Below are 25,658 nucleotides of genomic sequence, written 5' to 3'. Positions count from 1 at the left end.
CTTAAACAAACATTAAATAACCTCACCAGTCAGTCCACCATAACTGTACCTCCTTTCTTCAAACATTCTGCATGGCATCCATCCAGACCAGGTGCCTTACCTGCTCTCATCATCTTAACAGCTGCTTTCACTTCATCCTTCTCTATTTCTCCTCCATTTTCCTCACTCATCACTCTCATTTTCTTAGTGCTTCCCACTGCAAATACCCTCCCTATCCTTCTTCACATTTAGCAATTCCCTAAAATACTCTGCCCACCTTCCTCTCACTGCCTTCTCTTCCATTATCATCTCTCCATCTCCACCTTTTACCTTTTCTTCTCTACTTGATTTGCCTCCTCTTCCTCTTTTAATTTCCTTCCAAAACATCTTTTTATTACTTTCAAAATTTTCTGTCATACTTTTTCCCCATTTCACATCTGCTCTCCTCTTTGCTTCCTTTATCTTATTCTTAACTTCCTTTCTCTTTACTTTGTACCTCTCATACGATTACCTTGTCCTAATTTGTAGCCAATCTATGAATGCCTGCTTCTTCTCTTTTACACCCTTCTTTGCTTCCTCATCCCACCACTCATTACCCTTCCTTCTATTTCCTCCCGCCCTCCTTGTTCCACACACCATCTTTGCACACCTTATGACTCCCTCCTTGAACAATCCCCATTCCTCCTCCACTCCTAGTTCTACTCTATCCATTACTATCTCCCACTCCTCTCTCAACTTCTTATACTCATTCTCCTTTTTTCCTAAATAAATAATAGTAACATGAAAAGAAAAAAATGGCCCAAATAACAACTTTGATGTCAGGAAATTGCACAGCCTGGATGGGATTGCAAACTGGATACTAAAAGAATGTAAAGAATAGACAAAATATACAAATTGCTCACTCAAAGAAGGAAAAATAACAGAAGATTGGAAAAAATACCAATATATAAAAGAGGAAATAAGGAAGACAAAACATATTACAAATCGGTTTCCCTTACAAGCAGGGTAGCCAAAATTTGTGAAAAAGTAATCATTAATAGAAGGATAAAACATCTGGAGGAAAATGTACTAAATCAGAAACAATTTGGATTTAAGAGAGGGAAGATTATGTGCCACAAATTTTATCAGTTTCTACTCAAGACTACTAGATATAATACAAGAAAGTGACAGATAGGCAGATTGTGGTTTCCTAGATCTACAAAAAGCTTTTGACAAAATACCACACAAAAAACTAGAACGAAAACTAGAAACAATAGGAGGGATAAAGGTAAACTACTGAAATGTATGGAAGATTTCTTGCATGGAAGAAAAAAATGAGAGTAGTGCTCAGAGATAAGAGTTCTACTTGGGAAGAGGTGATTAGTGGAGTTCTCGAGGAATAAGTATTGGCTCCAATAATGTTTGCTATTTATGTGAATGATATGGTCAAGGGTGTAGAATGTTACATGAGCTTTACAGATGATGCAAAACCGATGAAGAAAATGAGTACTGAAACAGACTGAGTCACTATAGAGATCTGAACAGGGTTAGGGAATGGAGTCAGAAGTGGGAAGTGGGCTTCAACATTATGAAATGTAGCACAATGGAATTTTAGGGAGAGACTGAGAGAGAGAGAGAGAGAAAATATATATATATATATATACACACACACACACACATATATATATATATATACACACATATATACATACATACATACATCAGGACAACATAATATTAGTGCAAAGGAATGAAAGAAAGTGGAATCTGAAAAAGATCTGGGAGTAATCATCACAAAGGGCATGTCCCCTGATAAACTAATAAACAAGACTCAGATAAACTTACAACTTGCTAAGATCAATAAAGGTGGCCTTTACTTACTTGGAAAAGAAATGGTAAAGAAAATACTAGTCACACTGATAAAGCCAAAACTGGAGTACACAGCAACACTATAGTCACCCAGTACCAAAACGAATACAAGGAAAATTTAGAGAATCCAGAGAGGAACTATGAAGATGGCCCCAACATTTTCAAAACTGTCAAATGAGGAGAGATTGTCAAAACAAGAATTACTGACTGGAACAAAGAAGAGAAAGAAGTAATTTGTTGACTATCTACAGAATCATGAGATATGGAAATCCTTGACAGAGAAGACTTACTAAATTGGGATAAGAAAAATACAAGGGGGCATAGAAGGAAACTCAAAACAGTTATAGAAGACCTGAAAAACACTACTTTCCCCACCGAGTGGTGGATGTATGGAACAAACTAGTCGAAACAACAGTGTGTGCAAAAACCATATACGAATTTAAGAGCAAACTAGACACTGCGAGACACAAAGGCAGGACTCCACGAGCATAGCTCCCCTTCCCGTTAGATACAACTAGGTAAATACACACACTGCAACATTATGGCCACTCATTACTAAAATAAAGAAATTAGAAAGAATTCAAAGAGCAATGACAAAGATGGCACCAACATTCTTTAAATTGACATATGAACAAAGACTGTCCAAACTAGAACTACCAACCCTGGAACAAGGAAGAGAAAGAGGAGATCTATTGACCACTTACAGAATTAGGAAAGGGATGGAAGTCCTTGACAGAGATGATTTATTAAAGTGGTATGAGAGAAAAACACGAAGACATGAAAAGAAACTCAAAAAGGATAGTGATAGAAAAGATCTGAAAAAGAATAGTTTCCCACACAGAGTGTTGGATATCTGGAACAAACTGGATGAAACAATAGAATGTGCAAAAATTATACAAGAATTTAAGAACAAACTTGATGCTGAAAGATACAAAGATGGTTCACTAAAGCACAACTATCTTCTCCTATAATACAACACACACACATTATATATATATATCCATGCACCAAAAGGTCCCTAAGGGAGAAAGTCAGCCATAGCATGAACCCACCCTCCACCCATTCCACACCCATTTGTTTCCTTTTTAAAAATCACTCATCTCCTTGTGGATGAGGGGCCAGTCACAGAGCCCCAGCTATTACTTGGATCAGAAGCAAGGCAGAGCACCTCCCCAGCAGGTAGAATATCTTGCTACATATACATATATGTCACTTCAATTAAGCACAAAATTCTCATAAAAAATCAAGAAAAAGATGGAAAAGGAGATAGGTGCCAAGTGGTTGATAAAACAGTCACTGTATTCTAATGTATGGAAAGACTGAGTGAGAGTGAGAGAGAAAGTGTGCATGTGTGTGGTGGTTTACAACTAAAGGCTACAACCAAGAGTGTATTTACCTAGTTGTAATATACGGGAGGGGAGCTATGCTCGTGGTGACCCGCCTTTGTATCTCTCCGCATCAAGTTTTATCTTAAAATCTTGTATAGTGTTAGCACATACTGTGGGTGAGCAAGTGTGAGGAATATGCCTTTGGGCCATGGGCATTTCTACTTTGATGCGAGTTCTACCAAAGAGTGTAGGTGCCAGCAGTTAGTATGAAATTGGCAGTTGCCAACAAGTCTATCAAGACAGAAACCATGTGAGCCTTTATTTGCAAGATGTTTTGCTTGTTACAGCTTTATCAAATACATGTTCTTGATAAATCTGCAACAAGCAAATCTGATGATTCCCCTCCCCTCCCAATAGTGTTATCAGTTCCCACAGACTGACATGAAGACTATATATGTACAGATGGAAGTAAGATACCAGAGCAGGGATAGGGAGTCTGGAGAAACAGAGGGAAGATAAATAAAAATGTTAACATACACTGAGCTTCGGCTTTTCTTTGGGTTTGAAGTTCAGCTTTGGCTTGGTCGCCTTCTTCTTAATCATATCTGGAGAGTTACCCAGACGTGCAGTCAGAGACTTCCCAGTATTGTTGGATACAATTTCATCAAACTCATCTCGTTCAGTAGTTTCTGGTGCCTTCTTGGGCTGATGTTAGGGATTAAAAATATATATATTAATACATACATACATATACCAACAGCTTTTTCCCCCTTACATAGGAGGTAGATAAAGTTAAAGGCATAAATCCATTCCATCCCCACATACTCCACTTCCATTCACCACCCCTCCCTCCCTCTTCATAAATATATAGTAATACATACATATGTATACCAATGGCTTTTTTTCCCCCCTTACAAGGGAGGTAGCCAGAAAACAAAGGCAAAATCCACTCCCACCTGCTCTCATCATCTTAACAACTGCCTTCACCCCATCTTTCCTTATTTCTCCTCAATTTTTCTCCCTCACCACTGTCTTTTTCTTGGCACTTCCCACTTTAACTATCCCTCCATATCCTCCTTCACCTTTAGAAACTCCCTAAAATACTCAGCCCATCTTCCTCTTAATGCCTTCTCTTCCATTATCATCTCTCCATAAGCACCTATTAACTTCTCACTATATAAATTCAATGCTAATTAAAGTACCTCACTTGATGATGATGCACTTTTGAACTTGGGTACTAAAAAATTACTTAAAATTTATAATAAAGCAAGAAAAAATCTTGCACTCACTCTGGAAATTAAGTGTCAGCATTTTTGGGTAAAGTTACTGCAGATGTACTTTCTGTGATCTATCAATATACCAAAAGGTTTCTTTCCTCTTATATGGGAGTTGCCAGCAAAGGCATGCACCCACTCCTAGCCATCATCCATTTGTTTCTCTTCTATCTTAGCTCCTTGTGGATGAATGGCCATCCCTGTCTCCCATCCATTGCCCAAGTTGGAATCAATGCAGCAAGACAGCACCTGTATGTACCCCCAACAGCTTTATATTCACATTCCTTCCATAACTCTCTGCACACCCATTTGGAGATAAAGAGAGAAATAAATAAATCCCATCCCTTTTGATCGCTCTTACTACCAGGGCAGCATACATTCTTGGGCTCTCACCTTCTTGCCTATTTTTTCTTTAAGAGCAGCTGCCTTTTCAGCCTTCTTCTTCAAGTCTGCATCAATCCTGGGCTCCACTCTCATTGCAGTGGAAGATGGTAGAGTTTCTTCTGCCAACTGAGAAAAGGCAACATTAATTACCAAATAAGAACATCTTGTATGGCACACACACACACATATATATAATTATATAATATCAAATCCATATAACAATGATATAAAATACTGCATTTCTTTATCTATGTAAAAATTTAATTAACCAGATATCACCTCATCACCTTATACTTTATAATATCAGTAACATAGTCAATACATTAGAAGACTGGAAGCATAAACTTAATACATAACAAGAGGAAACCTTACATAAACGACTAGGAATAAAATCCAGCTGTAAGAAAGCATAATAGTTCATTCTTTCCTGGGCAAGTCCTCTGCCCTTCAGCAGCCATGCACAACTCTATCAAAGCCTGACTAGCACCCTTTAGCTTAACTGGTTACAAAACAAATAAGATTACTCCTCTACCCTACAGATTTATAGATTGGATCACTCCTCTACCCAATACTTATCATACATGTTCACACAAAATTAACACCTGTACCATGAGCCATTGATCATTTTATTCTGAATACTGTCATACTATTTTTTTCAGTTGTACATCACCTTAAGAAGATTAAAAAATTCATAAACACCTTCCATACCATGCAGGCTTTTTTTTTTTTATCCTGCTGTTTATGAACTCTTCTAAGAGTGAAGAGGTTAATGATAATGTTTCCTCAAGTTTCACTTAGTGGAAAATCCACATCCCCTGACAATGGTGCTTGGACCCTCCCATAGATCTCTCTGTGAAGAACTACTGGATTGTTGTCTGTGTTGTATTAGTGTGGGACTGTTTCTGTGTCAGTGACTGAAGGTAGGAAGGGAGCAGTCACCAGATGTCAGCTTTAGATGTGTAGAAATGCACAAGAAAGTTACAATTGACAGATGCGAGATCCTGGGCCCTATCCATAGACCAAGTGTCAGCCCCTCCTCATGGAGGTGAGGGGTTTAATGGGTTTTGAAAATAGACAACTCCACTGTCCACCATGCAGGCCCACAAGCAGGTACCCATCATTGATCCCAGAAAGGATTGATAAGTTAACAAGAACAGTATACACATACATGCTTTTTTTAACATAGAAAGCAGTACTGAATAAGTAATGTTTATCAAAAATTAATGTGTGTACACACACATTTAAATAAAAGGAAGCTAACAAAAAATAATGAGAATTTCTACACATAACTGTTACTACGAAGTATTGCAGCAAGACACAGCAAAATGTTGGGCCTTACTGTGGTGGTGCTGTGTCTTGCTGCATTGCTTCTGGTGAGGAATGGGATGGCCCTTAATCCAAAAAGAACTAAATCATTTTATGGAACACAAATGGATGTGAGCCATATAAAATGAGGTATTTACCTAGTTGTATTTACCTAGTTGTAATATACGGGAGGGGAGCTATGCTCGTGGTGACCCGTCTTTGTATCTCTCCGCATCAAGTTTTATCTTAAAATCTTGTATAGTGTTAGCACATACTGTTTTGTTGTCTAATTTGTTCCATGTATTTATCGCTCTGTGTGGGAAACTGTTCCTTTTCAAGTTTTTTCTATAACTATCCTTTTTCAAGTTTTTTCCGTGTCCTCTTGTTTTACCGTTGTCCCACATTAATAGGTCGTTCCTGTCTAAAACTTCCATTCCTTTCATTATTCTGTAGATAGTTAGCAAATCTCCTCTTTCTCTTCTTTGTTCCAGAGTTGGTAGGTTCAATTTGGATAGTCTTTGCTCATATGTTAGTTCGGCGAGTGTCGTTGCTAGTTTTGTTGTCGCTCTTTGTAATCTTTCTAGTTTCTTAATACTGTATTCTTTTTGGTACTGGGTGTCCAAAGTGATGCTGCGTACTCGAGTTTTGGTCTTATTAGTGTAGTAAGTATTTTCCTTATCATTTCTTCGTCCAATTAGGTAAATGCCACTTTGATTGCTCTCAATAAGTTGTAGGTTTCTCCGAACATCTTGTTTATATGCTTATCTGGTTTCATGTCCTTTCCAATCATCACTCCAAGATCTTTTTCATAGTTTGTTTTATTTATTTTTTCTTCCCCAATTCTGTAATCTTTTGATATTCTATTTTTACTCTTTCCAAATTCCATTATGCTGCATTTCTTAATATTGAATTTTACTTCCCATTTTTGAGTCCAATTCCATATTGTGTCCAGATCTTGTTGCAATGAGTTGCAGTCCTCTTCCGTTTTTACCTTCTTAAGTAATTTTGCATCATCTGCAAAAAAAAATTATATAGCACTCCACGCCTTCATTCATGTCATTAACGTATACAGCGAACATGATCGGTGCCAGTACTGATCCTTGCGGGAGCCCGCTTTTTACTTCTTCTGTATGATGATTGCATCTGGGGCAGTTTGTTTATTGTATGGCTGTGCTGTCTGGTGCATGTGGTAGTTTGTTGTAACTAACATGTATGAGAGGAAGGGAAGGTGGTAGGGAGTGATTATGTATGAACATTTTGATGCAGCCCAATGGGATTTATTTCTTTTTCTACAGTTTTTTTTATTTCATTCATCTGGTTTATGTTTAATGTGATGAGATAGGTAGGGTTGAAGGGTCTTGCACTGAAATGTGTATTTATCATTTTCATGTGATGCTCTATGTGGGAGTTGTACAATAACCCAGTGGATACCATGTCAAACTCATGAGCATGTAGTTGGGAGTTTGATTCCTGGGGTGTACTGCAGGCTTCACTGCACCCCCCCCCCCAAAAAAAAGGGGGGGGGGGAGCTCGAAAAGCTATCCCTACCATGGGTTTCTCACTTCCCACTTTGCAGGAGTGAGGTAGTAATTTCAATGTGAAGGATTTTGGCTTCTGGTACATTTAATTACCATTTTCAATCCCTCACTTTGTGTAGTTTGTTCGGCATAGTTAAAGGTTAAATACTACAGAACAGAATAAAGGTCTATTCAACACTACATCCTTATTAAATCATTCATTTCCCATGGCAAAACCTTTTACATCAAATTAAAGCTTCATCCTCAAATAATGTTTATGTATACATACCACAGGCTTTTTCCCTCTTACAAGAGAGGTAGCCAAAAAACAAAGGCATAGAACCCACTCCCACCCATTCCATCCCCACATATTCCACTCCCATTCACCCCTCCCCCTCCTTCTTGGCTATTCCTGGATGACTGCATTCAAAGACATTTACATACATATACCAAAGGCTTTTTTTTCCCTTATAAGGGATGTAGCCAAAAAAACAAAGGCATAAAAACCACTCCCACCCATTCCATCCCTATCACACTCCACTCCCTTTTATCTTGGGACCCCTTGGATGACGGGTCATCCCTTTATCTCACCCACTGCCCTGGGTGGAGTGAAAGTGGAGGTAGAATGTAGATTGAGAGAAGCGAGTAAATGCCTTGGTGGATTAAAGAGTGTAATGAGGAATAGACATTTGGGAATGGATGCTAAGAGGAGACTGTATGAAGGAGTGATTGTGCCAAAAGCACTGTATGGGGCAGAAACGTGGAACATAAGAGAAGAAGAGAGAAGGAGTTTGAATGTGTTTGAGATGAGGTGTCTGAGAAGTATGATGGGGGTTACTAGGCTAGATAGAGTGAGAAATGAGGAGGTGAGGAGGAGAACAGGGGTGGAAAAGGAGCTGGGACATAGGGTTGATGAAAGAATATTAGGATGGTTTGGACACATGGTCAGAATGAGTGAAGAAAGACTAGTAAAAGGTGTGGAAGGCAGATGTGGAGGGAGTGAACATGAGGGGACGTCCTAGGATGAGGTGGATGGATGGGGTGAAGGGGGCTTTGGGGAAGAGGGGAATGTCTGTTGAGGAAGGAAGGGAGAGGACAGAAGACAGGGGTGAATGGAGAATGGTTGTATATGGATGAGACAGGGGTGAATGGAGAATGGTTGTATATGGATGATGTTGTGATAGCATGAGGTGGAATGGGCGGGTGGATGGGGGGTGAGGTAGTATGTGTGAGCAAAATTTGATGCAGCCCGAAGGGATTTCTCCCCGCCTTCTCATTTTATGCAATGGGGGGACGGAGAGGGGGGGGGGGTCGCCGATTTAATGAAGCGGCCTTGCTGTGGATGTGCTGTGTCTTGCGACACTGCTTCTGACCCAGGGCAGGACAAGGTGCAGGGATGACCCGTCATTCAGGAGGTGCTAAGATAAGAGGGAGGGTGGAGGGGTGTGGAGTGTATTCAGGGATGGAATGGGTGGGAATGATTTTATGCCTTTTTCTTTTCGGCTACCCCCCTTGTAAGGGGGGAAAAACCTTGGTATATGTATGTATGTACTGCCCTGGGTCAGAAGTAGTGTCACAAGACACAGCACATCCACAGCAAGGCTGCTTCATTAAATCAGCAACCTCCCCCTCATGCAGAAAAGGAGAAATCCCTTTGGGCTGCGTCAAATTATTTCTCACACATACATCACAGCATCATCCATATACAACCATTCTCCATTCATCTCTGTCTGCTGTCCTCTCCCATCCTTCCTCAACAGACATTCCCCTTTCCCAAAGCCCCTCTCATGTTCACTTCTTCCTCCTCAGCCTTCCACACCTCTTTTACTAATTTTTCTTCACTCATTCTTTCCATGTGTCCATACCATCCTAATACTTTTTCACCGACCCTATCTCCCAACTCCCTTTCCACTCCTCTTCTCCTCACCTCATTTCTCACTCTATTCAGCCTAGTAACCCTTACCATAATTCTCAGACATCTCATCTCAAACACATTCACTCTTCTCTTCCTCTCTTATGTTCCATGTTTCTGACCCATACAGTGCTGTTGGCACAATCACTCCTTCATACAGTCTCCTCTTAGCATCCATTCCCAAATGTCTTTTTCTCAATACACTTTTATCCACCAAGGTATTTACTCACTTCTCTCAATCTATATTCTACCTCCACCTTCACTCCACCCTTTCTTGCCACATTCGCACTCAAGTATCTAAAACTATCCACTTCCTCCAGTCGCTCTCCCTTAATGCTCACTTCCAGTCTGCTGCCACTTTCACCCCTTGTACATCTCATCACCTTACTTTTACCCACATTTATCTTCAGCTTTCTTCTTTCACACACTCTCCCGAACTCTGTCACCAACTTCCTCAATCCCTCCTTCAATCCTGCAACAAGCGCAGTGTTGTCCACAAACAAAAGCTGGCTCACCTCCCAGTTTTCTCCATTTTCTTTAACCATCTCCAATCCCTGACCCACCACCCTTGCATTTACCTCTCGCACCACCCTATCCATGTATAAGTTGAACAGCCAGGGCGACATAACGCATCCTTGACGAAGTCCCACCTTTACTTGAACCACTCACTCTTTCCATTTCTAATCCTGACACATGCTCTACTACTCTTGTAAAAACTTTTGACAGCTCCTAGCTTTCCTCCTATCCTGTATATCCACAAAACCTCCCACAGTGCCTTCCTGTCTACCCTGTCATAAGCCTTTTCCAGATCCATAAAAGCCAAAAAAACATCCTTACCCTTTCCTATACCTTTCTCACATATCTGTCTTACCACAAAAATCTGATCTACACAACCTCTACCCTCCTACATCCACTGTTCCTCACCAATTACTCCCTCTCTTCCTCTCCTAATCCTCTCAATCAAGATCCTCCCATAAGCCTTCCCAACTACACTTAACAAGCTAATCCCTCTTAAACTACTACACGCACATTTGTCCCCTTTTCCCTTGTAAAGTGGAACTATACAGGCCTCCAGTCCTCCAGCACTCTACCCTCTCTCCAGCAAACATTAAATAACCACACCCGCCAGTCCACCATCACTGTACCTCCTTTTTTTTTAAGACATTCTGCATGGTATCCATCCAGACCAGGTGCCTTACCTGCTTTCATCATCTTAACAACTGCCTTCACTTCATCCTTCCTTATTTCTCCTCCATTTTCCTCACTCATCACTCTCATTTTCTTAGCATTTCCCACTGGAACTATCTTTCCCTCCCTATCCTCCTTCACATTTAGTAACTCCCTAAAATATTCTGCCCATCTTCCCATTGCTGCCTTCTCTTCCATTATCATCTCTCCAGCTGCACCTTTTACCTTTTCTTCTCTACTTGATTCGTCTCCTATTCCTCTCTTAATTTCTTTCCAAAACATCTATTTATTACTTTCAAAATTTTCTGTCATACTCTTACCCCGTTTAACATCTGCTCTCCTCTTTGCCTCCTTTACCTTTTGCTTTACTTCTCTTTTCTTTTCTTTGTACCTCTCATATGACTCCCTCATCCTATTTTGTAACCAATCTGTGAAAGCTCGCTTGCTCTCTTCTACAACCTTCTTTGTTTCCTCACCCCATCATTCACTACCCTTCCTTCTATTTCCTCCTGTCCTTCTTGTTCCACACACCATCTTTGCACACTTTGTGACTCCCTCCTTGTACTATCCCCATTCCTCCTCCACTCCTAGCTCTACTCTATCCTTCACTCCCACCCACTCCTCTCTCAGCTTCTTCTTGTACTCCTCCTTTTCATTTAAAGAGTTCACTCTAAGTACTCCCAAACTTTTGACATTTTCCTCTTTCTCCATCTATCTTCCACTCTCAACTTACCTTCCACCAAAAAATGATCTGATATTCCCCCACCCTCTCCCTTTAGCACATGTACAACTCTTCCTATTATACTCCGATCTACCACTACATAGTCCATTAACGCTCTATCTACCATCCTTCCATCCACCACTCTCTCCCATGTGTACTAATGCTTGGCTTTCTTCCGAAACACTGTATTTGCTATCATCAATTCTCTTTCTAGACACATCTCCACCATCAACTCTCCACTATGATTCTTTCCTGGAACAAACAACATTTACTCTACCAAAAATATCTACAGTTGCCATTGGGGGGGGGGGGGTATGACTGGCTATGAGCACCAAGATGGCATGTATTACATTATCATTCTGGAGTATGGTGTACCTGGGTGGTGGTGGATGGGCTCCCTCCCATCTAATGTGACAAGAGGTTTGTGCAAGTGAATCCTTAAGTGTGGGTGAAGGCTTTGACCAGGTAATCCTTCTTATACATGGGAAATGTGACCTACTTGTGTATAGCACAAATAAATGTGGTTTATCACTTATATAATTACCTATAATTTTCTCCAAATTCTCATTACTTTCTTGTAGCACTTCACAAATATTAACATTAATTTCCTGTAACATGCAATTTGACTTCATCAAAATCAGAGACAGCACATAATAGTTCACTTCAACCTTGATTACAATAAATTTTGAGCAGAGCACAAGTTCAATAAATAATAGGATTATATATATATAATCAAAATCATGCGTTTGAACAGCCTATGTACTCAAGCTCATGCTATATTAAATACCACCCAGAATAGCAAAAACCACACTTACCCTGTCTTCATATCTCTAAAGAAAAAATGAAACAAAACAAAATAACAAAACCTTTTTAAGAAAGTCTCTGTGTTAACCTTTGAATTCACTTATTTGCACTTATGTCCATTTCCAACTGTAAACTAACACCAACCTTTTTGGATCTCTTGTTGCCACCAGCACCTTTTCCTCCCTTGACCTTCAATACCACACTTGCCTCTGCATCACTGATCTCCTTCTGTTCAACTATGTCCAACTAAAATATACAAATAAAAAGAATTACCACAAACTTCTGAAGACGAACAAGAGAGAGAGAGAGAGAGAGAGAGAGAGAGAGAGAGAGAGAGAGAGAGAAAGAGAGAGAGAGAGAGGAGTACTTTGTATCACTTAATCCTGAGTACAATTTTTACAACTCATGATGCCAATGATATAATACAACATATGAAAATTTCACAAACCTGTTCTTCCAGTACTCTCAAATCTTCAAACCAGATATCCTCTGGTGTCTTATCCCTTAAGCCCTTTAGCTCTTGCAATTTTAAGTCTCTATTCTTCAAGATTTCATCTTTCTTTTCCTTGGTTAAGTTCCACATGGGCATACCAAGCAAGTAGTCATAGTTCAGCTTTGCCTCTGCAGCCTCGTCTTCCTCTTCCTCTTCATTCATGTCTTCTTCCTTTAATACATTTCAGATAACATTACATATGGGGAAGGAACACAAAGAAGAGAAGAAGAATGAAATGGCTAGACTGATTAAAAAGAACACGCATAGAAAATAACTATGAAATTAAGGTTGCCAGACAAGTGGGATCTAACCCCAAGGCTTTCTCTCACCTATAGAACTAAAAATAGGAAAAGATAGGCCTGATTAAATCCAATGAGAATGTCTTGATAAATACAGTGGGAAAAATGAGCAAGGCACTTCATATTTGCTCTCTGTATTTCCATAAGTGAGCTTAGATATAGGACCTGATAACAACCCGATCTTCACTGGAGATGAGAGATGGACTAACTAGCATCAGCATTAGCAAGTAAGATGTAGTCAGATAGACTTAAAAGGTACAAAATATCCAGGTCCAGACAAAAAATTTCCAAGAGTATTAATTAAGAGTGCAAATTTGAAATCTGAGCAATTAACGAAAGTATTAAGTTGGTTGATACTGGATACATGCCTATTTCTTGGGGGCAAGCAAATATTGTCTCTGTTTTCAAAAATGGTTATAAATCTTCTATACAAAACTACAGACCAATCAGTTTGACACCTGTTATAGGTAAAATATAGGAATCATTAATAGCAAATAGTATCACACAACATTTGGTGAGGCTTAATCTGATTTGCGACTCACAGCATGGGTTCACCAAGAGTAGGTCACATATAACTTATCTTTTATCCTTTCAAACCAATGCCTACAAGGTGGAAGATAACAATGACAGTTACGATGTTATATACCTGGACTTTAGTAACCCACTTGGCCAAGTGCCCACCAGACTACTAAATAAAATAAAGGCTCATGGCATAGGAGGAGAAGTGTTTGAATGGATAAGAGCATGTATTTGTAGTGGGGTAGTGTTATTCGTGGAGTTCCCCAGGGCTCGGGTTTGGGTCCCTTATTGTTCATTATGCATATAAACAATTTAGACATTGGGATTAATAGAGATGTTAGTAAGTTTGCAGATGGCACTACAACAGGACACCATATTAGATTGGGGGGAAAGTGCTGGGATACTGCAGCAGGATCTTAATAACTGGTTTGCATGCCCAGAGAAATGGCAAAAGGACTTCAATATCTTACACTGCAGTATGTTAAATGTATGATTAAAGAACCCAGCTAACAGATATAGCTTAATTAATGCCATATTAAAGAAAACAGAATGTGAAAAGGACTTACGAGTGTTAGTGAGTCCGGACCTTAAATCCAGGAAACAGTGCATTAGTGCCAGGAATAGTTATAACATGGCATTAGGATCAATTCCTAGAACGGTTACAAAACAAAAAGTGCAGAGGTAATCATTAAACTATCTGGCAATAGTTTGACCCATCTGTGATTATGCGGTACAGTTTAGGTTTCCATCCTATAGAATGGATATTAATTCACTACAATCAGTACAGAAGAGAATGACCCAAATGATACTAGGCCTTAGAAATTTACCATACAAAGACAAACCTAGGCACCTTAACTTACACTCTCTAGAAAGATAAACAGTGCAGGGTGATCTAACAGAGGTATTCAAATGGGTAAGGCACTTAAACAAGAGTGATGCAGGCAAGGTCATCATATTAGGATAGCAGGGCAGGACTTGTAGTAATGGATACAAACTGGACAAATTTAGGTATAAGAGAAATAGGCAAGGGATGTGGAACTGCCTAGTGCAGGCCTTATGGTCTCTCTTGCAGTCTTCTCCATTCTTATGGAAGAATAAGAACAAGAATAAGGAGAATAAGAAGGTGAAACAATGTGAAAAGGAGGACATGCCTGATGATCATAACGGAACTGAACATGTTCCTTTCCCATTCCTAGCCAACTCACTTTGTGGGTAACATTTGACATGATGGCTGGTTGAGAGTAGGAACCTTAGCTGAATGTATTAAGTTGTGTTGTTCTAGCTAACCAATCTTGTTCACATACAGGACAGGATATTGGGCTAACAGGGTTAAGGCAACTTACCAATGCTCCTTCTCTGTCTTGCTTTGTTTTCCAGGCTTTCACGGGATCTGAATCATAACCTTTCCGTTCCAATTCAGCAATCATGTCTTTCTTTTTCTTGTTTTCAACTGTCAACCGCCCGTCACATTTCTCCAGGATGAACCTGGCCTGATCAGAGAAAATACAACCATAAATACATTATCTAGAAATAACAACTGACATGGATGATTAAACTTTCAGCCCATTTTTTCTATCAAAACACCCTTCCCTCCAAGATAATATTAAATCTTTCTTATGGGAAAACTTCTTTTATTCAAGGTCATCTGGATGATGGGATGAGGAAATCTAAGCAGCTGTAAGAAAACCAACCTGATTTGACAATCTGCTAGCTTCTGCTTCTAACATTCCAACAAGATAGTTTTTTCTCAGACCGTAGAATTTCATACGAAGAGTAAAGAACTCCTGCATTATTTGTTCTACAGTGTCATATCTTCGTAAGACACCACAGGCATCAAACACAACCTGTAACAAGATAATGGGATTATTACAAGTATGGTGAGATTTATCTATCTACCCCTTATACGAGAGATTCCCAGCCAATGCATGCACCCATCCGTTTCCCTGTATCTCCAATCCCTGTTCCCTGCCCAGGTCAGAAGCAAAAGAGCAAAACACAGCACTTCCACAGCAGAACCTGACAGTTTAACTAAATATCTATTTTAAAGTTTATTTTATGACTGGATGGCTCAATGGTCCACAATAGGTTTTGCGATGATATGGTTTAACGTCACACACTCCCTCCCTATTGGGAGGCTAGGACGGTGCTCCTCACAGAGGGCTTTGTAGCGTGGAATTTAATAAACCATGCCCTTGGTTCAACTTCGCTGGTGGCAGGATTCGAACCACCCTCACCTCAACCTTCACCACAAGTAATGATGCCCTAACCTGCTCAGCCAGCGAGCTTCCAATCAAAACCTATCAACTACAAAAAAAATCTCGTAGTCAATAGGTTTTGATTGGAAAACATTCATTCTGGGGTTCATTATGAATTTCTCTATGATGACAGGGTTTATCAGCACCACCTACTCAAAATAATCAATGATTATCCATAATCTAATTCTGGATTATTACCAAAGGCAAACACAAAATCTATATTGAGAAGTTCTAACTTGGAATTACAATTAGGGCCCTCACAGGGGGGGAGGTAATTTTTTCACATATCCTTCTGTAAATATATATATATATATATATATATATATATAAAAGAGAGAGATGGGGGGGGGGGGGGGTTCCACTGAGAACTTTGCCCTGGTGTAGCACTTAGGCATGTAAGGGCTCTGACTACAATCCATAATGTATCTTACCATTGTTGTTAATCCAATAGTACTCTGCAACTTCAACAATTTATGTAGACCTTCTTCTTCTGCCTTGGCCAATCTGTCCTCAGTCATGGACACCACAAACTTTACTGTGGTGTCTGTATTGTATTCCTTGTAGTCACTACAGATAAAAACACACATATAACAATGGTTATTTCCCCCTTACCAGGGATACAAACATAAGCCATTTAAATGAAGCAGATCCACTATAACATTTAGAACACCAATTGTTAACAACAAATTTCACACAAAATACTACCTAATCGCTGGTGGAGTCTTGTCTGAGCCATGAAGCATAGTCTCCAGTACAGTTTCTTTATACATCTGTGTCCATGTGCGGATTGGTAGTTCAGTGATTTCAACTTTGTTTGAACTTAAAATAGACACTTCCCCATTACAAACAAACCTTTGATTGTCTATGTATTCTATTGTTCCTCTGAAGTTCTTGAACCATGGTTTCTGAAAGAAACATACTGAATAATACATACATACATATACTGAAGGCTTTCTTCCCCCTTACATGTATAGACTAAAAAGAAAAATGCATAGGAACCACTCCCACCCATTCCATCCCCTACATACTCCACTCCCCTCCACCCTCCCTCTCATCTTGGCAACTACTAGATGATGGGTCATCCCTGCATCCTGTCTACTGCCCTGGGTCAGAAGCAGTGTCGCAAGGCCACTTCATTAATTCTGTGACCTCCCTCTCCATCCCCTCATGAAGAAAAGGAGAAGATGGGGAGAAATCCCTTTGGGCTGCGTCAAATTATTTCTCATACATACTTCCTCACCCCCCACCCACTCCCCCTCATGCATCACAGCATCATCCATACACAACCATTCTCCATTCACCCCTAAAGTAAAGGCACTGAATAATGAACCATCTATATGTCAATAGGCTTCTTCCTCCGTATAAGGAAGTTGCCAGTTAACCACTTCAATACGGGACTTAAATCTCGCGGGCAGCAGCCAATGCCAGCCGTACGACGTAACGAAATAATATTCGCATCATAAAATATAGTCGCCGCTTATATCGATCGTTCTCTCTTTCACCCGCGAATTTTGAAAACCACAGAGAATGGGATTAAGGGCGCATTTGGGAGAATGTAAAAACACAGGGGCGACTACAATAAATATAATCAAGACGCCGATATGGCAGCGTCGCGAATCCACTTGCTCCTCATGACGCCTACGTGTGCGGCACCGTATGGAAGGGGTTAAGGAAAGCACCTACACCCATCCACCCACTCCCACCCATCCTCCATTTCCCTTTTATCTTAGCTCCTTGTGGATGAAGGGTCATCCCTGTTCCCTGCCCACTGTCTGGGTCAGAAGCAATGCAGAAAGGCACAGTACATCCACAGCAGGGACAGCTGTTTCACTGACATGCCAACCCTCCACCTTTGGTGCAAAAACAGAGAAATCCATTCAGGCCACATTAATTAATTTTCCATTCACAAACCTTCTCCCTTCCATGCTCAACAGATATTTCCATTTTGCTCAAAGCCTGTCACACCATCTGTCCATCCATCATATTCTTGGTCTACCCCCATCCACCTCTACTTTCTACACTCTTTTTGCTAATATTTATTTATTCATTCTTTCTATGCACCCAAATCATCCCAGTATTCATCTATTCTACCCTATCTGCCATCTCCCTTTCCATCCTCATTTTCCTCCCATACGACTACATCCTAAAGGTTATCATAGAAATAGAAGAAAAGCAAATCAATTCTCACCCAAAAATCCCCAACAATCCATACTGCAACACTGATCACTTACCATTGGTTTCATCTCATCTCCTCGAATCATTCTTCTTAAATTAGTAATAATCTCTCGTGGATTGTAATTATGGATTCTCGTGCTCCATCCAGTACCAATACCTTCAGCACCATTAACCAAGATCATGGGGATGACTGGAATGTACCATTCTGGTTCTATACGTTGGTTGTCATCATACAGGTACTTGAGCAAAGGATCATCATGTGGGTGGAAGATGTGACGGGCCAAGGGACTGAAAAGTGAAAACATCAGTTAACATAGTTATTCATTTTGCAAGGACCAATTCTAAGTACCTGCAAAAGTCTAGAGAATAGTCTCCCTTCTCCCAGCTTCAAAATAAGTAAATGCCTTGATCTACATCTAGATATACACTTGGGTTTTTGGACTGCGACCATGATATCTTTATCAACTTTAATTGTATTCACTACCATTTCATGTAGTTGATAAGTAGCAACCATTTCCATCCTACAACTTTATTAAAAGTCCCACACTAATACAATGCAGACAAATCTGTTCTTATCTAAGACATCTATAGGAGACCTCAAGGATCAACCCTAGCTGCCAGCACTGTTTCAACCTTGCCTCTCAGCTATCACATTCCCCAATGTGACAAAATAAATTACATACGTATACTATACTAAAGGCTCTTTCCCCCTTACAAACTGACCATAATGTTCCTTGGCTTACCTTAGCATTGTGAAAATATATCGAGGACTGGCTGAATCTTTGCCACCCTGTAGTCTGGTACCAAATTGACCAATTGGTTGAAGTATGTTTATATTATTTGACCCAACAAAGTTTTGAGCCAAGTTAATGATAGTCGACATAAGGGAGGTCTCTCCATGGTGATAAGCTGAATGCTCTGCAATGGAACCAGCCAGCTGGGCAACTTTAACTTCTCTCTTGTCATTACGTTTCAAACAAGTAAACAACACCTGTAAAAGTATTATTAATTTGTAATTTAATATGAAACATGAACCTTAAAATATATACATACTAATGGCTTTTCCCCTCCCTTAAATAGGCATAAAATCCACTCCCATCCATTTCATCCCCACATACCCCACTCCTATTCACCCCCATATCTTGGCTCCTCCTGGATGGGTCATACTTGCATCCCGCCCACTGCACTAGGTCAGAAGCAACGTAGCAAGAAACAGCACATCCACAGCGAGGCCACTTCATTTAATTAGCGACCCCTACTCTCCATCCCTTCATGTAGAAAAAGGGGAGAATGGGAGAAATCCCTTTGGGCTGCATCAAAATGTCATTCACACCTACTCCCTCAACCCACCATCAACTTCCATGCATCACAGCATCATTCATTCACAACTATTCTCCAATCACCCCTATCTTCTGTCTTCTCCCTTCATTCCTCAATGTATACTATTAATAATTATAATGAGGGTATAAAAAGGTGGGAGTGGAATTATGCCTTTTGCTTTGGCTACTTCCCTTTTATGGGGGGGAAAAAAGTCCTTGGCATATGTACGTATATATATATATATATATATATAAAATCATAAATCATGTATTCACCAGACCTTTAATTAAAGAAACAAAATTGTACCACCTCATACCTTGCGCTGGCCAGGCTTTAGCCCATCCACCAATGAGGGGATAGATCGCTCATTGTCAAGATTGGAAAACAATACTAACTCCTTGTTCACAAAATCAGCATAATTTATGCTTTTGGTGGTCTTTTCATAAAGATAGATTTCTGGAAGGCCAAGCTCCTTTCTTCTTTTACACTCCTGCATCCATGTAGTCAACCATTCTTTTCTTTGATCTACACATTTCTTACTGAATGCCTAGAAGTACCAAGGAACATTATTAACACAATTTTAAAGAAAACCATAAAACATTCTTCATTCTAATTTCCAGTACTTAAGCTGACTAAGTGCACTGCCTACCATAACAATGGAATGATCATCCTGAGTGCCATTATGATGGAAGAAGATGCGATGTCTATTCATGTCAGTGAAGTACGCCTTTGCTTCATTTGAAGTGGACGTACCCAAACCTATGGAAAGAAGCTTGAGTAATTTGATCTGGCATGTAAAATAAAGGTTTTCTCTTATGAACCTCATAATAACTACAATAATGTTTGTTGCTTAAAGTTTTATTCACTGGAACCCTGCAGTCACACAATACCTAACAACAGCTCCTGGGCCCTCCAAAAGATCTCTTGGAAGAAACTGCATATTTATTTCTATTTATCTATATACCAAAGGCCTCTTCCCCTTACCAGGGAAGGTAGTCAGCCAAGGTATGCACTCACCCACCCTGCAAAGCCTATCTATATATTAATAGCTTTTACCCCCCTAATAAGGGAGGTAGCTAAGTCAGAGGCACGTACCCATTCCCACCCACGTCACTCCCCTCCACCACCCTTTTAACCCCTTCCATCTTAGCTCCTCATGGATGACAGGTCATCCCTGCATCTGCCAACTGCCCTGGCTCAAACACAGTACATCCACAACAAGGCCACTTCATTTAACTGGCAACCACCCTCTCCGTCCCCTCACACAGAGAAAGAGAAGACAGGGAGAAATTCCTTCAGGCTGAGTCAAAATAGCATTCACACATATGCACCCCCTTACCCCCATTTCTCTCTTCCTTGCATAACATCATCATCCATATTCATTCTCAACTCATCCCTATCTCCTGTCTTCTTTCTTCTTGCTCAATCCCCCCTTCACCCCATCCATCATCTAATCCCCTGTCATCCCCTCAAGTTCACTCCCCACACCTTTGCCTTCCACACTTTTTTTTTTTTTTAAATCTTTCATCACTCATTCTTTCCATGCGTCCAAACCATCCTAATAAACTCTCATCAGCCCTATCTGCCATCTCATTTTCCACTCCTGCTTTCCTTGTTTCTCACTCTATTCCAACCTACTAACCCCAACCATACTTCTCCAACATATTTAAACTTTCCTCGGTCTCTCAAATTCCAAGTCTCTGTTCCATGCAATGCCATCAGCACAATCACCCCTTCATACAATCTCCACTTTGCATCCATTTCCAGTTGCCTATTTCTCAAACACTTTTTAGTCCCCAAAGGCATTTATTTGTTTCTCTCAATGTATAATTTACCTCCATCTCCACTCATCCCTATCCTGCCATATGTAACCACAAATACCTAAAGCTATCCACTTCCTCCGGTCTCTCACCTTTTAAAAGGCTTACTTCCAACTCACTGCCATCCTCTACCCTTGTACATCTCATCACCTTCAATTTCTTCCTATTGCATACCTTTCCAAACTCTGGCTCACCTCCCACTTTTCTAGATCTTCTTTAACCATCTCCAGTCCCCTGCCCATTGCCCTTGCCTTTACCTCCCACACCACCCCCATCCATGTATACAATAAACATTCATGGCAATATGACAGCCCTGACACAGTCCCACCTTTATCTCAAACCACTCACTCTCTCTCTTTCCCATTCTAACATAGGCTCTAATACTTTTGTAAAACTCTTCATTGCTCTTAACAGTTTTCCCCCAATAAAACTATATATGTGCAAAACCTTCCACAATGCCTTCCTGTCTATCCTGTCATAAGCCTTTTCCAAATCCATAAAGGCCCAAAAATATCCTTACCTTTACCTAAAGCTTTCTCACATATCTGCCTTACTGTAAAAATCTGATCCACACAACCCCTACCTTTCCTAAATCCACACCATTTTCCTCTCCTAATTCTCTCAATCAAAACACTCCCATAAACCTTATCAACTACACTCAACAAACTAATCCCTCTGAAACTATTACACTCACATTTGTCCCCTTTTCCCTTGTAAAGTAGAACTATACAGGCACTACAATCTTCTTGCACTCTACTCTCCCTTGGACATATTAAACAACCTCATTATCTAGTCCACTATAACTGTACCTTCATTCATACTCTACATGACACCCATCTAATCCAAGTCCCTTACCTGTTCTAATAATTTTCAGTTACTTACACCTCATCTTTTCTTTTTTCTCCTCCATTTTCCTCTCCCATCAGTCATTTTTTAGCACCTCCCACTGCTACAACCAATCCCTCCCTATCCTCCTCCATATCCAACAACTATCTAAAATATTCTTCCCATCTTCCCATTACCACCTCCTCTTCTATCAAGATCAGTCCACCTATGCCTTTTACATTTTCTCTACTTGACTCTTCTTCCCTTACCCTCATGATTTCCTTCCAAAACATCTTTTTGCCTCCTTTATCTTTTGTTTTGCTTATCTTCTTTTTTCTTTAAATGTTTCATATCTTTCTCTCATTCTACTTTGTAACCAGGCCCTGAATGCTCGCTTCTTCTCTTCCACCTTCTTCACTTCATCATCCTACCATTCACTACCCTTACTTCTATTCCCTCCCATCCTTCTTGTTCTACATACAATCTTTGCACACCTTGTCACTTCTTCCTTGAAATACCTTTATTCCTCTTCCAAACCTCTCTCAGCTTCTTCTTGCACTCCGGCTCCTTTTCTTTTTTGTTTAAACATTTTGCTATAAGCATCTCCCTACCTTCTCTCCTTTCCTCTTTTTCCATCTATCCTCCACTCTCAACTTACCTTCCACCAAAAAATAATCTGATATTCCTCCACTCTCTTAACCACTTCAGTACAATGATGCCTACATAAAGAATTATGTGGTATCAGTGGGTACACAAGGATGCCACAGTCAGTGTCTTGGTTATATATATATATATATATATATATATATATATATATATATATATATTTTTTGTATTTGAACACGAGTTACCCCTGGATTCTGTGAACTGGTTTGATCACATTTTCTGTGTTTATGAGGGAGTCATATGAGAGGTACAAAGAAAAGAGAAGTAAAGCACAAGGTAAAGGAGGCAAAGTGGAGAGCAGATGTGATATGGGGTAAGAGTATGACAAAATTTTAAAGTAATAAAATTATTTTTTGGAAAGAAATTCAAATCAAGAAGAGATGAAAAGGTAAAAGGTGCAGATGGAGAGATGATAATGGAAGAGGAGGCAGTAAGAGGAAGATGGGCAGAGAATTTTAGGGAGTTGCTAAATGTGAAGGAGGATAGGGAGGGAAGGATAGTTGCAGTGGGAAATGCTAAGAAAATGACTGTGATGAGTGAGGAAAATGGAGGAGAATTAAGGAAGGATGAAGTGAAGGCAGTTGAAGATGATGAGAGCCTTTGGTATATGCATGTGTGACTTAATCCATGATGTGCCAAGATGAGAGGGGCACTGCATGGGTTTTAATGTAATGTGTATCTATTATTCTAGATTACTAGAGCACCCACAAAAAGCTACGAGATTTCTTAAAGGGAAAGACATGGGTGTTGGATGGATGAAGGGTGGGTGTATCCTTTGGCTGGCTATCTCCCTCACATGGGGGAAGTAAGCCCTTTGGTATATACAAGGACAGACAGTGTGTGCTTCAACTCAGCCACCCCCTAACACTGATTACAACATTTAGGTGAGTGCTGGTCATTGGTCTTTATTCTAAGATAACCCCAACCTGTTCTTATTTAGCTATAAGGCAGCCCACAAACTGTTATGAAAAAATTGCCTTCATTACAACCACCCTGAAGCATAAATCAACCCATAAAAATAATAAATAAATAAAAAATACCTTTGTAGTACTTTATCTTATAGGTGTGCCAGTTATCTTTTTCTCTCTTCCATTCCTCAAATTCAGGAAGGGAGTAAAATGAATGAGATTCATTGCCTTTTGAAGCCTTCACAATTGGGGTAATAAACTCTTCAAGGAAATCAGTACGTAGCAACGTTGGCCAATAGTGATGGATGAAATTGATCAACAATCCTTTGATGTGGGAACCATCCTGAAAAGAAAGTTCATTTCTAAGTAAAAGATTAAATACATTTATGAGGAGGTGCTAAGATAAGAGGGAGGGTGGAGGGGTTGGAGTGTATTCAGGGATGGAATGGGTGGGAACGATTTTATGCCTTTTCCTTTTTGGCTACCTCCCTTGTAAGGGGGAAAAAGCCTTGGTATATGTATGTATGTATGAAATCTACATCGAAAGACAAAGAACACATAACTTCTTCCTTTGATGACAACTTATATATATCATATATATATATATACATATATAAAAATAGAATTGAAAAATCTGCCAGGAACTAGTTCTGAAAAGAATTTGAATTCTATACCTGATCCTGATCTGTCATTATCATCAGCCTACGATATCTCAGAGTTTTCAAGTCATCCTCTGTTTCGTATGACTTCTTGTACTGTAAACCAAGAATCTTGATGATGTGGTTGATTTCTGCATTTTCTAGAATCTTGTTATGTGAGGCTTCTCTAACATTGAGTAGCTTACCTGCAATGCAAATTGAATCACATAAGAAAAAAATCTACATAAAATAAAACTTTTATATCTTAATCACAACTAAAATATGTACAAATAAAAACCTGGTCAGGCAAGTGCCTACCCCTTAACGGAAACACTCCATAATTATCTCGACCAACAACGCCAAGTCCAGCCACAGCCAAAGTTTTGGCTGAGTCTCCCTCTGTTAAGATAAGCGTACACTCCGAAGAAAATCGAGTACCAGCATTATTGGCATCTTCCAACTTAGGAATTCCTAGAGTAAACAAACAAACCATTAAAGTGACAGCAGGGTTTATGTTATACACTGCTTCCAAGTTTCATACAAAAGGATAATTCATTGAATGAAGAAACTGTTAAGACACTACCTTTAATTTTGTTTTGTTTTTTGCTAGCACACTTTGATTGCAGCTGTGCTTGCTGCTTAAATTTTGCCCATGCCATGACAGCTTCAACAATGCCACATTTCGTAACACTCGTTACAAACTTATCTGAGAAAGTACACTTTGAACCAAAGTTTTTGGTTTGAGTAATCATGTTCTCCTTCGTCTGAGAGTCAAAAGCTGGGTTGACTATCAAGCAGTTCACAAAGAGCCACATGTGATTTTTTATCTGAAAAAACAAGTTAATATACAAATAAAGAATTTATGCCTTTGTTTTTGTTTTTTTGGCTACCTCTCTTGTAGGGAGGAAAGCATTGGTACATGTATGTATTTTCTAACACCATTTCCCACCCTTAATGCTAGGGTGGGAAATGGTCCAATCGATGGAGTGGTTGGGAAGTGTGGAGTTCCAGGAAAGAATCGTAGTGGAGAGTTGATGGTGGAAATGTGTCTAGAAAGAGAGTTGATAGCAAATACAGTGTTTCGGAAGAAAGTCAAGCATAAGTACACATGGGAGAGGGTGGTGGAGGGAAGGGTGGTAGATAGGGCGCTAATGGATTATGTAGTGGTAAATAGGATTATGATAGGAAGAGTTAAGGATGTACATGTGCTAAGGGGAGAGGGTGGGGGAATATCAGATCATTTTTTGGTGGAAGGTAAGCTGAGAGTGGAGGATAGATGGAGAAAGAGGAAAGGGACAAAAGGTAGGGAGGTTCTTAGAGTGAACTCCTTGAATGAAAAGGAAAAGGAGAAGGAGTACGAAAAGAAGCTGAAGGAGGAGTGGGAGGGAGTAAAGGATGGAGCAGAGATGGGTGTGGAGGAGGAATGGGGATGGTTCAAGGAGGGAGTCTTAAAGTGTGCAAGGATGGTGTGTGGAACAAG

At 39.9% G+C, this 25,658-nt stretch overlaps 1 protein-coding gene across 5 annotated transcripts in view; it reads right to left on the bottom strand.

Moving 5' to 3' along the window:
* Top2 (DNA topoisomerase 2) overlaps positions 1–25,658 on the bottom strand; it is a 69,770-nt gene that overhangs the window by 26,362 nt on the left and 17,750 nt on the right. For all 5 annotated transcript variants that reach the window (XM_076199752.1, XM_076199751.1, XM_076199753.1 and 2 more), the window contains exons 8-23: positions 24,762–25,005; positions 24,497–24,649; positions 24,215–24,384; positions 23,673–23,883; positions 19,971–20,080; positions 19,638–19,868; positions 18,745–18,992; positions 18,058–18,289; positions 16,532–16,731; positions 16,258–16,393; positions 15,263–15,415; positions 14,915–15,061; positions 12,709–12,924; positions 12,405–12,506; positions 4,823–4,939; positions 3,693–3,860 (exon numbers count right to left, since the gene is read on the bottom strand). In XM_076199752.1, the coding sequence (XP_076055867.1) occupies positions 3,693–3,860; positions 4,823–4,939; positions 12,405–12,506; positions 12,709–12,924; positions 14,915–15,061; positions 15,263–15,415; positions 16,258–16,393; positions 16,532–16,731; positions 18,058–18,289; positions 18,745–18,992; positions 19,638–19,868; positions 19,971–20,080; positions 23,673–23,883; positions 24,215–24,384; positions 24,497–24,649; positions 24,762–25,005 (2,838 nt within the window). The remainder of the gene's footprint in view (positions 1–3,692; positions 3,861–4,822; positions 4,940–12,404; positions 12,507–12,708; positions 12,925–14,914; positions 15,062–15,262; positions 15,416–16,257; positions 16,394–16,531; positions 16,732–18,057; positions 18,290–18,744; positions 18,993–19,637; positions 19,869–19,970; positions 20,081–23,672; positions 23,884–24,214; positions 24,385–24,496; positions 24,650–24,761; positions 25,006–25,658) is intronic.

Source organism: Oratosquilla oratoria, chromosome 16, assembly GCF_046742065.1.
Source record: "Oratosquilla oratoria isolate Oo_2021 chromosome 16, ASM4674206v1, whole genome shotgun sequence".
In the NCBI taxonomy this organism is placed as follows: Eukaryota; Metazoa; Arthropoda; class Malacostraca; order Stomatopoda; family Squillidae; genus Oratosquilla; species Oratosquilla oratoria.
The sequence above is the reverse complement of the archived record's forward strand: the minus strand, read 5'-3'. Positions and strand labels throughout refer to the sequence as shown.